Source organism: Saccopteryx bilineata, chromosome 1 (assembly GCF_036850765.1).
Source record: "Saccopteryx bilineata isolate mSacBil1 chromosome 1, mSacBil1_pri_phased_curated, whole genome shotgun sequence".
NCBI classification, from domain to species: domain Eukaryota; kingdom Metazoa; phylum Chordata; class Mammalia; order Chiroptera; family Emballonuridae; genus Saccopteryx; species Saccopteryx bilineata.
Window position 1 is genome coordinate 380,539,143 of NC_089490.1, and position 16,787 is coordinate 380,555,929.

Genomic DNA, 16,787 nt, shown 5'->3' on the forward strand with positions numbered 1-16,787 from the left:
TCCCCCTGGCAGGAGGAGACAGTTCTCTCTGCCGAGTCTGTGGTCCAGGAGACAGACCCTCAGATCCCTGTGTTTGTTGTGGTAATAACTGAGGAGCTTTTAAGTCCACAATTGAGTTTTTGAAGTTGACTCTGCAGACAATTTTCTTAATCCCTGTTGAAATAAATACTGTAAAACACATTGTTCTTCTCCCTCGTTAACTGAGTCAAACAATTCATTTTTCAATGACTAGTAAACGTTAGCAAGAACAAAGAAAACATAGATTTGGAGCACAGAAGATACGGAGACATAACATCCTCAAGTTCAAAGCGCTTCCTGGCCAGTTTATGAGGAGTCTGTTGAGCGGTTACTATTTCAGGGTCCTGGGTGGGGCTCCCACGGGCTCACAGGAACCCCTTGCCTTGACCTCTGCCCGCCCAGAGCCTAAAGCCTGCAGTATTGGTCCACCGCAGCCCCACGTACCCCGGCCCTGAAATGTGGCAAAGTCTGGTAAATGAGGAATAGAGTGAAAGCTGAGCTATGTAGGGACTTTGGGGAGATACAGCACTCTGGTTAAGTGAGCCTGCCTAGTAACTGAGCATTTAGGCCTTTGAGGAGGATGTCTCTGAGATGTGTTGCCTCTTGGCTTAATCACTGTTTCCTTTCATTGGTGAAAGCGTGGGGCCATTCTTAGGAACCTTACTGTTTAGACGGGGCTATAATACAGGGTTGCCATTGGCTCCTTTTAGAACTTTCTGGTCTCTGTTCAAACTATTTTAGGCTGCTCTGCTTGCGGAATTCTTAAGGTTGCTTTTTATAGCTTTCCTGGTTTCCTCCTGTAGTGGTCAGCTTGTTTCTCTCGCTGGCCTGGGGGGTGTCTGCAGGGTGGCAGGCTGTCCCCTGGCCCTGCTCATTGGCTGTGTCCTTGGCAACCAGAACACAAACCTCGCTGAAATTTTCGTAAACAGAGAATCCACAGACCCTGAAGGGGAGGGGGAGGCCCGGGGGCGCTTCCACGGGGAGCTCCTGGTGCCTGACGGGTGGGCGTGATTCTGTGTCCTGATGATTCCAAGGCCTTTTTTTCTGGCTTGCTGCTGGGGCTCCCACGGGCTTACAGGAGCTGGGCAGGGGGAGGGTCACTCCAGCATCCCCTGCCTGTTTCTCTGCCCCGTGCTGGGAGGTGAGGGGACGCATGACAAGGAGGAATCCCAGGTGTGGTGGCTTACAAGCGTGTACCTGTGTCTTCCGAGCTACCTGGGACCTAAGTGTGAAAGGTACCAAAAACAGGTGTCAGAGAAAATTTTGTGGGGAAAAAAAGTAAAGAAAAAGGAAAGTGTGTGATCAGTGAAACTTATCTGTCAGACTAGACTCTTAAAAAAATTTTAGTGAAGTCTTTTAAACATACTGAAAAGTAAAATTAAATGGACTTCTGTGTTCCCAATACCCTGTTTTAAAAATTATATTACCTATAGTTATTATACTACCATAACTATGTTAACTATAGTTAATAATACTATATTACTAATACATTATGTTATAATGTTGTAACTGTATTGACCCTAGTTAATCATACTATATTGTACATTTGAAAGTTGCTGAGGCAGTGGATCTTAAAAGCCCTCATTACAAAAAATATTTGTAACATAATTACAAAAAAATGTAATTATGTGTAGTTATGGATGTTAACTAGATTTATTGAGGTGCTCTTTTTGTAATGTATACAAATATCAAATTATGTTGTATACTTGACACTAATATAATGTTATTTATCAATTATGTCTTAATTTAAAATTTATATTACCTTGTTACTTTTTTGCTTCAGAGTTTAAAATAATAAGATGCTACCAAATATCATTATAAGTCTATAATATTTCCCTCTGGAATCCTGTCCTTTCTTCTCTCCAGAGGTGTTCCCTGTCCTGAACTTAGCCTTGTTTCTTCCAATGCAAATTTTTATTCTTAAATCCGTCAGTAATAAGTAGCATTCTTTTCATGGGTAACTATACAAGTAGCACAAGACTGAACATAGTCTTCCATAACTTGCTGTTCTTCCTCTTCTCTGGTTCATTTATTTTTCATGGCTGTTGAGCAGGGGTGGCAAACAATGGCCCCTGAATCAAATTTAGCCTATTACCTGTTTTTGTAAGTGAAGTTTTATTGGAACCTGCCATGTCCTTTGTTTACAAATTTTCTGTAGCTGTTTTGCACTACGTGGAAAAGTTGAGTAGTGAAGGCAAACACAAAGATTGAATGTTTAGCGAAACCTAAAATAGTTACTATCTGTCCCTTTACAGAGAAAGTTAGCCAAGCCCTGCTGTAGAATTCTGTAGAGAATGTTGTATCTATTCTTCCCTGAGTGAACATTTGGGTCATTTCTAATTTTAAAAAAGAATTTTACAGTGCTTCAGTAAACATTTTTGTTTGTTCAAACAAAATGTATGGCTGTAGTATACAGCTGGATGTGAAACTACTGGGCGGACGTCATGTGCACCTTAAACTTCCCCAAATATTACTGAATCAGTCCCCAAGGTGCACCTACCATTTTGCACGCCCACAGACAGTCTGAGAGACTTCCTCTCCCTCCACATCCTTGCCAACAGCCTGGTATTTTAAGACCTTAAGTTTGGCAAGTGGATGTGGTTAAAGCGGTGCTTCATTACAGGTCAGCATTTTTTTCAGTTGTTATTGTCCATTTGCCATTATAGGAATCACCTGCTAATAATATCCTTTGCTTATTTGCCTGTTGAGTTGTCTTTTCCCATTAAAGTTACAAGACGTCTTTATGTATTCTGGCTACTGAGCCTTTCGGTTATAAGCATTGAAACCCGTCAGTGACTAGGTTTTCTGTCCGTCTGGCTCCTTAACCAGAACTGTGTCTTAGGTTTAGTCAGCCTTATATGAATGATCTGTGTGTATGTGTGTGTGTGTATATATATATACACACACACACATACATACATATATATATGCATACATGTATACACACATATATGTAGTATGTATGTGTGCACATATGCATACATAAATGACTTCTTTTCCTTGGGAGGGTTTGTACCACCTACCCTGGGGAGAGTCTAAGGGTGAAGAAAAGTTATTAGTTGTCAACAGTGTCAGCAGATTGATCCAAAACAGCCTAACCCATTCAGATATTCACAGAAACTTGCAACCACCCAATCTTGGAGCAATTAGAGTGTCTTCCTGAGGTTGTTTGTTTGGCTGAGCCAATGGTTGCTGATGCTTTGGCTGTTTAGACGTGACCTGTGAGGTCCCGGGGAAGCTGAAGGCACCAGCGTGGGATACGAAGGGTTTGGAGAGCTGCCCGGGTCAGCGACCGAATGTGATTTGTGGTGTTGGGTTTGCCCATTTAGGTTTTGGCTGAAGTCAGACCTCGGTTTCAGCTTGATCAAGTTGAACCATTCTCTGGCCCGCAGTGATTTAAATAATTAAAAGTCCCATTTGCAGGCCAGGTTACTTTTGACTTTGCACTGGTCCACCATTTTCAAAACTGAGAGCACTGGCTTTCCTTCCTCCTCCACCTCCTCTGCCCTTAGGCCACTCTCTGAGTTGAATAGTTAAGAAACAGCTCTGCTGCCCTTTGAGTTTATGGAGCCCTCTGAATCGTTCAGACCTTACCACCATGATCTCTGCATCTTAACAATGGCCCAGGGGAGCGTGCAGGGAATGTCTACAACAGCTGCCGCCTGGCAGGGGAGGGCCTCTGAGAGACGCCGGAGCTGGCTTGCCCCTGACCCCACAGCGGTCTCCTGTGCCGGGCTTGGCGTCCCGCCCTGGCGCTCTTCCCACAGCATGGAATTCAGGTGCGGGCTCAGCTCATTACCCAAAGTCCAGGATGACCCCTCTTCATCACTGCCAGTGGCTCCTTCAGAGAGGGCCACACTCAGGGGAACCAGTGCAGACATAAGCAGGAAAACAACCCTTGAGCCTATGCCAGGTGTTAGACTCTGCATTGTACCTTTTCTCCCATGTCGTCTCAGGCGATGCTCAAATCGGTGCTGGGAGGAGCCAGGCCAGGCGCATGGGCCTGTGACCACACCGTCCTCCAGGGCCCGGGTTTGCCTTAGTAGGGGCACCACACTTGGTCTAGTACCCGGCATTTGCCTTCCTGAAATTTTAAATAATTTTGAATAGTTGGACTCATATTCTTCAGTTTGCCCTGGGCCTTAAAAATCAGGAGTCAGTCTTGTCCAGAGATCAAGAAACCAAGGCTCTCCCGAGGTGACGTAATTTGCCCAAGATTATACAGCTGATAACCGGCTGTGCTGGGATTGGAGTAATTTCTACTTTGCTACTTCATTTATTAAATAGAGCTCAGGAGAACCTTGTTGGAACTGCCCTGCAAGGAACAGGGAGGGGGGTACATTGTGCTTTTCTGTGGAGGTTTGCTTACGGTAGTTTGGTGGTGACCCCACACTGGCCAGTTGTCGCCCGAGTGTTTGAGGGAGGGAACCCTACCTGTCATTTGTTTTGAGGTCCCTAAGAGTTCCTGGAACAGGGAGCCACATGGGGGAGCCATACAGGCTGAGCAAGTGGGTCAGTGGGCTTCTTTGATTGCAGAGAAGAAAGAGAGACCACCAAGTTTAGTGAGCCATAACAATGCACGGGGGTGGGTGGGGGGGTTAAGGTGCTGGCACACAGACAGGGAGCCGGAGGACCCGGCCCAGCTCGTGGGCCAGATCATGCCATCACGGCCTGTGACGGAGGTTCCCGGGTCTCCGACTCAGTGCTCCCTTTGGCTTTGCTTTTCCCTGTGTGTCTGTTATGCTACCAGGCATTCCTCTCCCAACTCTCCCAGGACATTCAGGTTTGCCCCAGACCCCTCAGGGGCCTCTGGCCCGCCTAGCGGTTGACATCTAGGGTGAGGCATTGTTCTGTAGTTACGAGACACCAGCATGGTGACTCCGGCAAAGGAGCTTTTAGGATGGGGCGGAGGGAGTCTTGTCCCGCCTGAGTCACTCTCTAGCCGGTCTCCCAGGATGGGCTCTGATCGTGCCAGCCATCTTGGAGAGATGAGCCCACTGCTTCCCAAGCAGGACAGACTCCGGGCTGGAGGGGGTTTCCGGGGTTTCCACGGGACTTGCTGCCCCCGGTGACCGGCTCTGTTTTCTTTCACAGCAGCAAACCCTCTGCTCTGCTCCACCGCCCGCTACCACTGTAAGAACGGCCTCTGCATCGACAAGAGCTTCATCTGCGACGGGCAGAACAACTGCCAGGACAACAGCGACGAGGAGAGCTGCGAGAGTTCTCAAGGTAGGCGACGCCCGTGCTCCGGAAGCGGCTGCTGCCCCGGCATGAGGTCACGTTTGCGCGTTGCCTTGCCTCCCTTGTACACGCGGCTCTAAGTATATAACCCGCCACCCGTCTTGTTCTTCGCGTGTGTTAAATACCATATATGCATTTTTTCTTCAGAACTGAAGTTTGCCCCACTGCATTATACCCGGTCATGGTGCTCTGCGGGGGGTTTCTGATGGCCTTGTCGGGGCCATCGAGGTGGTTTCTTTCCGTCCAATTACTTGCTCAGGATGAAGTCCGCCTGTTGGGACAGCTGTGTGGTTTATGGCGACATCTCACCGTGCGGCTTTTGGAGAGTCTTTTTTTGCCTGGCACGGCTGCTAGCGTTGTCAGTGGATGCTGAGTTGGCTGCAGTACCCCGGGCATTTGCTGCTGTTCTGTTTGTTTGGTTTTTTTCTTCATTTCTGCTAATTTAGTCATCATAGAAGGCTAGCTCCCCAAATACTTTCATTTACGTTTCTCTGATTGTGAGCAAAGTTAACATTCTCCCCCCCCCCCATGTGTGTTTACTACTTCGTGTCCTTCCTCTTGTGTGAATTGCCGGCTCAGACCAGGGCTCTCGCTCACAGAGCTGTTTTCTGGAAGCTGATGGGCACAGCTTGGGGATGGGAAGATGAGCTTTTCAGGGAGCCCAGAAGGACCCAGCAGGGCCACATCCTCTTCTGTTACAACTGACCGGGTACATTTCTTTACTTACTGTGTTCCTGTAAACACGTCTTTTCTCCAGTGATGAGGAAAAAACTGCGAAGACTTAAGAATGGATATCCATTTTAAGGCATCCTGAAAAATATATATTTCTGTTATAAACTAGTATCATCTGGATGCAATCTTTACTTTTTTTTTTTACTTGGCATTATATTGCTGTGATTCACCCATATTATTGTTTGTTGGTAGAGTTCATTTTCTTGACTGTTATTCAGTATTCTAGGGTGTAAGTGTACCACAGTTTACAGACGTAATAAAACTGTAAGAAGAAAAGCAGCAGAAAGATGGTTGTTAACTGGCTAACTCATATGTCAGGAGGTAGGATGGGAGGGGCCAGTTCTGTGAAGTCAGATGTGGGTTCTCTTTGAGGTCCTAGCTTTTATTTTGGTTGGTGCTTTTTTTGTTATTGAAAATGAATAAATGAGAGCGTTGGCCCAGCGTGTGGATGTCCCAGGTTTGAATCTCGGTCAGGGCATACAGGAGAAGCGACCATTTGCTTTTCTACCCTTCCCCCCTGCTCTCTCTCTCTCTCTCTCTCTCTCTCTCTCTTTCTCTCTTAGCCTCCCACAGTCATGGCTTGATTGGTTTGAAAGCATCAGCCCCGGGTGCTGAAGATGGGTTTGTGGAGCCTCCATCTCAGGTGCTCAAAATAGCTCAGTTGTGAGCATGGCCCCAGACGGGCAGAGCATTGGCCCCAGACGTGGGTTGCTAGATGGATTCCAGTTGGGGTACACACGGGATTCTGTTTATTTCCCTTCCTCTCACTTGGAAAAGAAGAAAAAATTAAAAAGTAAGAAAATAAAAATGAATAAATGGGTCATTCCTAGACCACTGATGAGAGTGGGTCACAAACCAAGGACTAGAATCCATCCAAATCTGTACACCGGAGGTCCAGAGACAAAAATAGACAAGATGTGCATCAACGTAGCCTTTGCCAAAATTCATGCAGACAGCAGCTCTGGTTGTCAAGTCTTGGGTAGAGTTAGCCTCTGCTTGTCCTTGGGTCTTTGCTTCCCAGTGGTTCTCAGTGTGACCCTCAGAGAAGCCCGGCAGCATCACGTGGGAACTCTTTGGAAATGCAGAGCTCGGGCTGCACCCAGACCCGCCGAATCACCTGATTGTCCTCGGGTCTTTGCTTCCCAGTGGTTCTCAGTGTGACCCTCAGAGAAGCCCGGCAGCATCACGTGGGAACTCTTTGGAAATGCAGAGCTCGGGCTGCACCCAGACCCGCCGAATCACCTGACGGGCAGTCTGTGTTCTCAAAGCCTTCTCAGGGATTTAAATACTCATTGAAACCAGAAACCGCTGTTCCACAGTAATAGCTTTAGAGAGGTTTCTAATCTTGCCATTTGTCGAGGAATTTCTGAACTTATGATGGAACAGCAGGGTATTTCTAGTCTTTACCCAAAGTCAGATTTTTTATAAACCCAAAATTATGGCATATGCAGTCAGCAGTGATAGATACCAAATGGGGGGAAACAGTAGTCACCGAGTCAAGTAAATACTAGCACAGATAGGGGAGATTGAGCACACTGTTCTCTATTGTTTGTTATATGGTTTCTTATGTGTTTACTAGACTCACTGATGGTGCCCTCATGTAGTCAGCAAAAGGACTCCCAAGTTTAAAACTTGGAAGTTTCCCAGCGTTTTGCCGAAGCTGATTTTTGCTTACCCTTCAGAAGACCTGTCACTCTGCAGGCTGGTTGAAGTTAGTATTTCTAAACCCAGCTCCTCCTTCTCTGTGTATAGTGTAACCCGTGTAAACATGAGGTGCATGAAAAGTCGGTGTTGGACACATGCCTGGGGAGCCCAACTGCTGGCAGCTACCCTACTTGGAGCAGCCCTCCTTAGAGTCTCAGCTTGGCGCCTTCTATCCCCAACAACACCCCGCTAGGAGGTCAGCTCTGTTGGCACATGCTCTCAGAAAACAAGCCCCCTCAGGGTGTGGGAACAGCCATCAGCTGCCATCAGCATGACAGCCTCCAAGCAAGGGTGCCCATAGGCAGGCGTCCCCAAACTGCGGCCTCCTGAGGCCATTTTTCCAGCCCCCGCCGCACTTCCAGAAGGGGCACCTCTTTCATTGGTGGTCAGTGAGAGGAGCACTGTATGTGGCGGCCCTCCAACGGTCTGAGGGACAGTGAACTGGCCCCTGTGTAAAAAGTGTGGGGACCCCTGGTGGAAAGGCATTGTCATTAGCCACCGAAGAATAGGAAGTGTGCCTTTTTTTGCCTCTCCAACCCCTCAGATCCTCCCTAGGAGCAGAATGCTCTGCACATAGTGGATTGAACAAGCACTAGAGACCGGAAAAGAAATCTTTGTCAGGTGTTATATTATTAAGCTGTGTTTACTTTGTACCTGTGTTAGTATTACATTGTGTGTGTGTGTGTGTGTGTGTGTGTTTAAGTTGTGTGGGTTTACAAATCCACAAACTATTAAACTAATCATCATAAGGATGATTGTTGTTTAAATGGAGTAGGCGATGCTATCATTTTCTTGGGAGCGGGGCGTGGCCTGCAGTGAGCATGAGATGGGTGTGCGCACCTGCCGTGCCCTGGGCCCGTGTGTGGTTTCGCGTCCCTCTTACAGTGTGCCGTCTCTCTGCTCCGAGTGCGATTCCTGTTTTGAAGGGTCTGCTTTCCTCCTGTTAGGTAGCCTCCAGATGCAAGCTGACTGCTAACTTCCGTGCTTGAACAAAGGGACACCAGTGTACCCGGGCTGGGGGACACCCTGACTCATGCGCTTTTGAGAGACTGGGCTCTGTGTCCTCCTGAAGAATTTCAGAGGCATCTGGATTAAACAGAGTATCATCCTGTACCACAGAAGATCGGACCCTTTGTCATCTTAATAATCACGAGCATGTATCGAGCCGTGCTATGCACTAACTGGGTGCTGCGCTAAGAAGCACCTTCCGTTGGTGAGCTCATCTAGTCCAAATCTAGCCTGTCCGCTTCCGCTGGGCTTCCAGTCCTTCCCAGATGCACCTTTGCTTCCGACTGACGTGGGAAAAGAAAATTATATTTTATAACGTTTATCTGGACCGAGTGGAGAAAACTGGTCCCAAGACAGGAAATAAATAATGGTTCTTGCAGTACTTGTCTTCTCATTTGATGAGGGTGTGGACATGGTCCCCCCACTAGAGACACCAGCTCTGTGTGGGCCTCTCCTCCCGTTCTCTCTTCATCCTGATTTTGATCTCCGCCTTATCCTTGGCCTTGAAACCAGCAACGGACTTTGCCAGGAACTGGAAGCGGGGCCGGGCCCATGGAAGTGCAGACATTACCATACCTTTCTGTTCCATATGGGATGTGTTAGGGACCAAAGAGCTCCGCGGTGGGATCGGATTTTAATTGGGGCGTCATTGATTGGAAACATAACCTGTTTACCGGATAATTCCCAAAGCAGTGGCTCTGGGACCGGCGTGCATAGGGACCTACTGCTTAGGATCTCTGCCTGGGAGGGGCACCTCGGAGGGTCAGCAGGTGCCACCATGCGTGTGGTGGGTGTGGCCAGCCCTGAGGTGGCCTTAAATGTGTGGAATTCAATCCTAAACGAACAGTTAGATTCTTTCCAACTTTGGATTAATGACTGAACCTGGAAGGCAGCTTTTAAGAATTCCCACTTCCTGGGGTTCACACCCTGGTATAATTTTAATCCTTTGAATGTGATCTGGACTTTGTGACTTGCTTGACTTGCTTTTTTCTTTTAATTGTGGCAAAATACGCATAATGTAAAATTTATCATCTTAGCCATTTTGGAATGTACAGCTCAGCAGTGTTAAAGTATATGCATATCGTTGTACACTGGTTTTCAGAACTGTTTCATCTTGCAAAACTGAACCTCTGGACCCATTAAAAAATTCCCCACTCCTTCCTTCTCCCCCCGCAACCCCTGGCAACCACCATTCTCCTTTCTGTCTCTCTGAATTTGACTGCTCTAGATATCTCATATAAGTGGAATCATACAGCATTTGCCTTTTGCTGACTGGCTTATTTTTTCCTTAGCATAATGCCTTCAAGGTTCATCCACATTGTAGCCATGTGTCAGAATTTCCTTCCCTTTTAATTAAGGCTGAATAACTCCATTGTGCGTCAGTACCACAGTTTGTTTATCCATTCATCTGTTGATGAACACTTGAGTGGCTTCCACCTTTTGACTGTTGTGAGTAATGCTGCTGTGAACGTAGATGTACAAATTGTGGCTTGCTTTTAACAAAGAAAACAGCATCCAAAATGATGGGATGTCAGATCCAAGATTAGATTACAGAAGACTCTGGCATCTGTTTTTGCTTCCTCTCTTGTTCTTGCTGAGGGAGGCCGGCTGCCATGCTTCATGTTGCCCAGTGGATGGGCCCTCGGGGGCGCTGCAAGCGTCTCCTCCTCTGGTCCCACTTCGGGTTCTCTGAGGCCCTGCAGGACACCTTCATCGGAGGCTTGTAAGAGGGCTTGAGTCAGAGCTAAGCCACTCCTAAATTTCTGACCCCTAGAAACTGTGAAATGAAAAATGTTTGGTTTACTTCAGTCTCTGAGTTTTGGGGTAATTTGTTGTGTGATCAGTAATAGATTACACTATTATGCTGACTAATAGATTACAACTAATATGCTGACTACCTCTCATGTGGGCCCCAGTTCTGCTTGTTTGGGTCACAGAGAGCTTCTGAAGCCTCGGACGGTGAGGGGGTCACGTCTGGAAGGAGATCAGGTAGGATGTGTCTGAGGACCACCATGACTTTGATCACTGACTAAATGTCAGGTACCAGTCCAAGCATTTTATTTGTATTACCCCTTCTAGTCCTCACGAAATCCATGTGAGCAGGACCCTCTCCCAGAAACTGAGCCCCACGTTCTAGATGAAGACCCCGAGGACCAGAGAAGCTGTCCGTGGTTGTGTCGTGTCCGCACAGCGAGTCAGTGGTGAAGCCGGGAGGGGAACTTGGGTTGTCCGAGGTACAAACTGACGTTCTCCGTGGTTCTCTGCTGTGGTTCTCCGTCACCCCGTGCTGCTGCCGTCTGCTCAGCGCTGTACCGGGACCAGGGACGCCAGGCAGCGGCCCAGGCCGTGGTCCTGTGGGCTCCAGGGGGCAGGTTGCGTTTGAAGGCTGGGATGTTTTCCCTCTTTTTGTCCTCAGTTTTTTTTTCCTTTCAGTAAGAAAGACTAATGAAGCCTGCCCTCCCTCCCACCTCATGAGGAATGCTGGGAGAGTTAATTGAGTACTTTGGCAATTGGGTTGCGGTTTCTTTATCTTGCTTGCTGTATTCTGGAGATAACGCCTCAGGAGAATTTGGAAAGTGGCCGTGAGGTTTGGCACCTTACCAAAAGCTAACAGTGACAGCTTTGTGCTGTTTGTCTGTAGAATTGTGTGTGTGGGTGTGTGTGTGTGTGTGTGAGAGAGAGAGAGAGAGAGAGAGAGAGAGAGAGAGAGAGAGAGAACAGTCCTTCCTGGCATTTTTGTCAGTGAGCAGAGAAAGGGTGCCTCCGCGTGCCAGGCCCTGAGCTGCATGCAGGGGATCGAGAAGTGCTGGTGGCCCCTCCTCAGCTGTGTCCTCTCCCTAAATCCACATGCTGAAGTCCTGTGCCCTAGTGCCTCAGGATATGACCTTATTTGGAAATCAGGTTATTGCAGATGTACTTAGTTAAGATGATGAGGTCACACTGGAGGAGGGTGGGCCTCCAATCCAGTGTGACCACTGTCCTGATAAAAAGGGTCAATTTGGACCCAGACATGGACACAGGGAGAACATCACGTGACCATGAAGGCCAAGATGGCGGCGATGCACCTGCAAGCCAGAGGACCCCGGAGAAGGCAGGTGAACGCCAGCAGCGAGGGAGAGGCACCCTGACCCCCTTCACGGCCCTCAGAAGGAGCCAGCCCTGCCGACATCCAGCCCCCAGGACTGCGAGGTAGTCACTTCTGCTGCTGCGGCCGTCTGGTTTGTGGCACTTTGTTACGGCAGCCGTGGCCCGATACCGCCCCCGGGAAGTCACACGCAGGCAGGCACAGCCGTACACGACGTCGCAGTAGAAGTATGGACACGGGATGCAAAACTGCCAGTGACTAGCGTGCACGAGCAACGTGACGAGGGCCGCGGGGACGTGTGGAAGGACTTGGTGCACTTAGGGAGTCGGGACAGCTGAGAACGCATTCCCTTGGTGTCGGGGAGGTGCTGGTCTGCCTGCCCGTTGGGGTTGGTAGCGCCGGGCTTGGTTAATAGGACATCTCCCGGCCTGTGTTTGGTCTACAGGCCTCATTAACTCTGTCTCACAACAGCCTAGGAATTGGAGTCAATAAATCAGAACCCATCAAGTTCCCTGAGTCCCCTGAGTCCTGACCAAGTCTGTCAGCACCTCCGTTTACCACGTACCTTCGGACAGTTGCACTTGGGTTGTTCCTCCCACAGGCCCAAGGCCTCGGCCGACCTCAGTTAACCAGGGGCCAGCCCGGTTGAGAGCTGGCGCCTGGGCTTCCAGTGAGTAAGTACATAGCCACAGGAAGCGAGACTTAGACACAGCGATGGCTTCTCCTTCTCCCTCTCCAACAAATACCTCAAATAAAACCGCACAGCCGAGGGACCCAAGGAGGAGGGTCCTTGTGGCCGCTGGGCAGAGGGGTTGCATATTCAGGCCACCTCTGCGGACTCCGTGGCTCTGGGGCCTTTCGCCCATTGTGACCAGGGTCATGCTCTGTAAGGTCCATTCAGGGGACTGTCTTTTAGAACTGCTAAAATTTGAAGTGTGGTGTCCCTTCTGTCGTCTGTCCACCCCTTTCCCCCATCTCCTCCCAAGAAGCCTGTGGTAGATTTGCTTTTTTTTTTTTTTTTTTTTTTTTTTTCTGAAGCTGGAAACAGGGAGAGACAGTCAGACAGACTCCCGCATGCGCCCGACCGGGATCCACCCGGCACGCCCACCAGGGGCGACACTCTGCCCACCAGGGGGCGATGCTCTGCCCATCCTGGGCGTCGCCATGTTGCGACCAGAGCCACTCTAGCGCCTGGGGCAGAGGCCACAGAGCCATCCCCAGCGCCCGGGCCATCTTTGCTCCAATGGAGCCTTGGCTGCGGGAAGGGAAGAGAGAGACAGAGAGGGAAAGCGCGGCGGAGGGGTGGAGAAGCAAATGGGCGCTTCTCCTGTGTGCCCTGGCCGGGAATCGAACCCGGGTCCTCCGCACGCTAGGCTGACGCTCTACCGCTGAGCCAACCGGCCAGGGCCTAGATTTGCTTTTTCTTCTCAGGTGTTCTCTCCCTCTGTCTACCCTGTGACCGGCAGAGCAGCCAGAGAAAACGTCCCTGCCCCGTGGATGCTGCGTTGCTTTGGGCACGGAATGTTAGCAGACATGATAAGAAGAGAGGTTTGAAATTGTGTCGTAGCGCTTATTACCCTGCATTTCTTCCAGAGGTCTGCCATCAGGGACGGTGGGGAGCTACTGGAGAGCTGCTGGTCCTGGGGGAGCTACTGGTCTAAGGAAAATGTGGGGTCACATAGAACAGACCTGAACCCACCCCCCACATCCTGGGGTCAGTGCCAGTTGAGGTTGGCAAAGACGCGACCAACCCGCCAACCCATGAGCAAGATATTAAATCTCTGCTGTTGTCGATCACTGATATTTTAAGCCGTGTTTGTTACACAGCAAAAACTGACTAACATCAGCTCCTCAACATATATACATCTATATGTATTTACCAGGGGGTTATTGATTGCTGCTATGTGCTGGGCACTGTGTTCAGTGGACACAGGACATACCAAATTTTGCCAGATCTTAAGATGCCATCAAGCGTGCGATCCACCATGATTTTACGTTTTGCTGAAAAAGAAAAAAATTCTGACAATTATATTAAGACGCGCTGTTGATTTTAAGATGCTTCCCAATTTCAGAATGTCGAAATGTGAACAGTAACATGCATCTTAGAATGGAAGAACAGTCATAGGGCAGGAGACGAGTGTGGGCTCTGCTCTGACGGAACTTCCCTCCTAGGTAGAACAACAGGCGTGGAGTTGGTTGCCAGTGTGAGGAACACCCACGTGGAAAAGGAGCTCTCGACGTCAAGGACAGGAATCTGTGGGGTGAAGAAGGCCTTCTTGAGAAAGGGGTGCTGACGTGGAAACCAGAAGGAGAAGGGGGAGTCACTAGATTAGAGTGGGGAAGATGGGAGGAGATGGAAGTGCCAGGTACAAGATCCAGAATTGAGAGATGGTGCAGTGAATTTGAAGAATGAAAGCATGAGACTCCCCTGGGGTGGACAGTAGAATAACCTGGGAAGAAGCTGGGGTGATCATCAGTGGCCTATGGACTGGTGGCCCGGAAAGCCATATTAGGAATTTTGGACTTTCTCCTATGGGCAGTAGGAAGTCAGTGATGAGACATGGGGAGGTGATAACCATGGAGATAGACCGAGTAGTGGATTCAGGAAGGATTTTTTTTTAAGGTGAGAGGAGGGGAGATAGTGAGGCAGACTCCCACATGCGCCCCAACTGGGATCCACCCTGCAACCCCATCTAGGACCGATGCTCGGGTACCGAGCTATTTTTAGCACCTGAGGCTGATGAGTTCTTATGGAGCTATCGTCAGTGCCTGGGGCCATGCTTGAACCAATGGAGCCACTGGCTTAGGGAGGGGAAGAGGGAGAGAAGGGGGAGAGGGAGGGGTGAGTAGATGGTCAGGCCAATGTTCTGTCCATTGAGCCACCAGCTAAGACCTTCGGGAAATATTTGAGGATAGCATTGCCAAGATTCAATAATAAGTTGGATGAAGGTTGTAAGGGATCGAAATAGCCTACTGCAGTTCACCTTGGGGATGCTGATTCCGTGGAACCGGAGAAGCTGTTCTGTTACTGTCTAGGTGTGCCTGCTTTTTGCCCTTCTGCTCCAGGCTCCCCACCGGGCGAGGTAATTGAGAGTAATAGGAGCTTATGCTTTTGGAAGAGACCTTTGCTTTCTGTCGCAGGATAAAACCAAGCGACTGAGCAGCCAAAGATCATTTCCAGAGAAATCATGGTGAGCAATGAGATGGGAAAAGTGCTAGTTTTTAGTTTTTAAAGCATGAATGAGAAAGAGGTTTATATATATTTAAATAGTGTTCTGGGTCTAGGGAATCCAACTGAAAATGTCACGACCTGAGATTTGTTGGGTGGTCGATATTTACCCAAAAACTTGTGGCCACTAAGTGATGTCAGGAACTTCGTTAGAGGGGCCCTAGGGAAGACTCACCACCCCGAAAGAATTCATTCGGCTTTACTTAGAGGAAGCCTGCTGGAGGAAAGTGGACGCCAAATTTTTCTTCACTTTTAATTTGAGAGTTTGAAAGCTCAGCTGGGCTGGGAAAGGCAGAAACGCTGACTTGGTTGGAAGGAACGGTGGGAGGTTGGAGCGGTTTGATTGCTGCCTCTCTGTACCTGTGGGGTTTCCTTCTTAGTAAGGGAGTGTTTGCCTCACGAAGCCTTCTAGCCTTTAGCCACTGCCACAGGCATTTGAGGATTTCTACAATGACCCTCATTCAGAAGCAAGGCAGAAGGATTCTCCTCTGAGGACGGTAATTGCTTCCTGATCGCTTCATTTCCGGACGATACTCTAACGAACCAGCCGAGCCATCCGGCCAGGGCTGCTCCCTGATCTCATAGCCACTGTGGGGATCTTCAGAGCTCTTTCTTCAGTCTCCCCCATTCCTCGTGCCCGTCGCCCCTTCTCTCCCGTCTCCTCCCTGGCGTGTGGTAGAGGCCCACCTGGACACCCAGCAGAGCGTGCCTCTTCCTGAGACGATGGACCCGGTTTCCGGGCAGCGGGACCGAGTGCGGGCCTGGCTGTCCGCCTGCGAGTCTGCTCTGCAGGTTTTCCAAGCTGTGCGACTACTGCGCTTTGTTGTGTGATTATGTAGGGGACCTTTATCCGTCCAGTGGACAGCCTACGGCCCTCAGCTCCCCACACCGCTCCTGAACACATTTATTCTCTTGAGTCTTTCTCAAATTCATTCAAACTCGAATTATTTGCAGGGTGCCTGCTATTGGCCCGGCCCCACCCAGGTTCTTGAAGAAATACAAAGCTAGCTCGGATCAAAGTTGCTCACAGTCTGCCAGGGAGACACATACTGTCCTACAGATAATAACCCGCAAGTGTGATAAATGCTGTAATAGAGGAGCGAGCAGCATGCCGTGGGAGACACGAGGACGTGACTGAGGCAGCGAGGAATGACTGTTGCTCCTATGGGGATGTGGCATGGCTTCAGAGAAATGAGATCTCTGCCCCGTCTTTAAGGGTAAACATAAACGGACCCATAAACAAGCAGGAGGCTGGGCAGCTAGCCAGGAAGTAGCATATTCAAAGACAGAGATTCCTTACGGCTGGAGCAAAGAGGGCATGTGATTTGCTGGGAGCGTGGGGGCACATGCAGCTGTCGGGGTGGGTTGAGGCCGGCTTGTGCAGGCCCCCCTCCTCCCTGTGTGCTTCTGTTGGAAGGGGGAGCAGGAGAAGAAATGAGATGCTCAGCCCTGGAAAAGGAATTCACAGGATGAATGACCATTGCTCACAGTGAGAATCCTGATTCTCCGTGGGTCTTACGGAGCTCTGCTGTGCCGTGGGCGGGGAAAATCTGGGACTTGGGGATACTGTGCAGGAGGGTGGGGAATAATAGAGTCCCTGACTTCTCTCCAGGATGAGGATCGTCTGAGGGGGCAGATGACTATGGGCCAGATATTCCCAACCTCCCGCCCTTGACTAGTGGCTTGAAAACCTCTCTGGGGCTACACAATCCAGTAATGATCTTCCTTTTTTTTTTTTTTGGACCGCATCTGGCTCCCTGAGAGCTGCAT

At 49.3% G+C, this 16,787-nt stretch overlaps 1 protein-coding gene across 3 annotated transcripts in view; it reads left to right on the top strand.

Annotated features, from left to right (window-relative positions):
* The window catches only part of LDLRAD3 (low density lipoprotein receptor class A domain containing 3), a 239,773-nt gene that overhangs the window by 123,369 nt on the left and 99,617 nt on the right, over positions 1 to 16,787 (top strand). For 2 of the 3 annotated variants that reach the window (XM_066251282.1, XM_066251284.1), the window contains exon 4: positions 5,113 to 5,247. In XM_066251282.1, coding sequence (XP_066107379.1) covers positions 5,113 to 5,247 — 135 coding nt within the window. The remainder of the gene's footprint in view (positions 1 to 5,112; positions 5,248 to 16,787) is intronic. The other variant, XM_066251283.1, reaches the window with a different exon arrangement.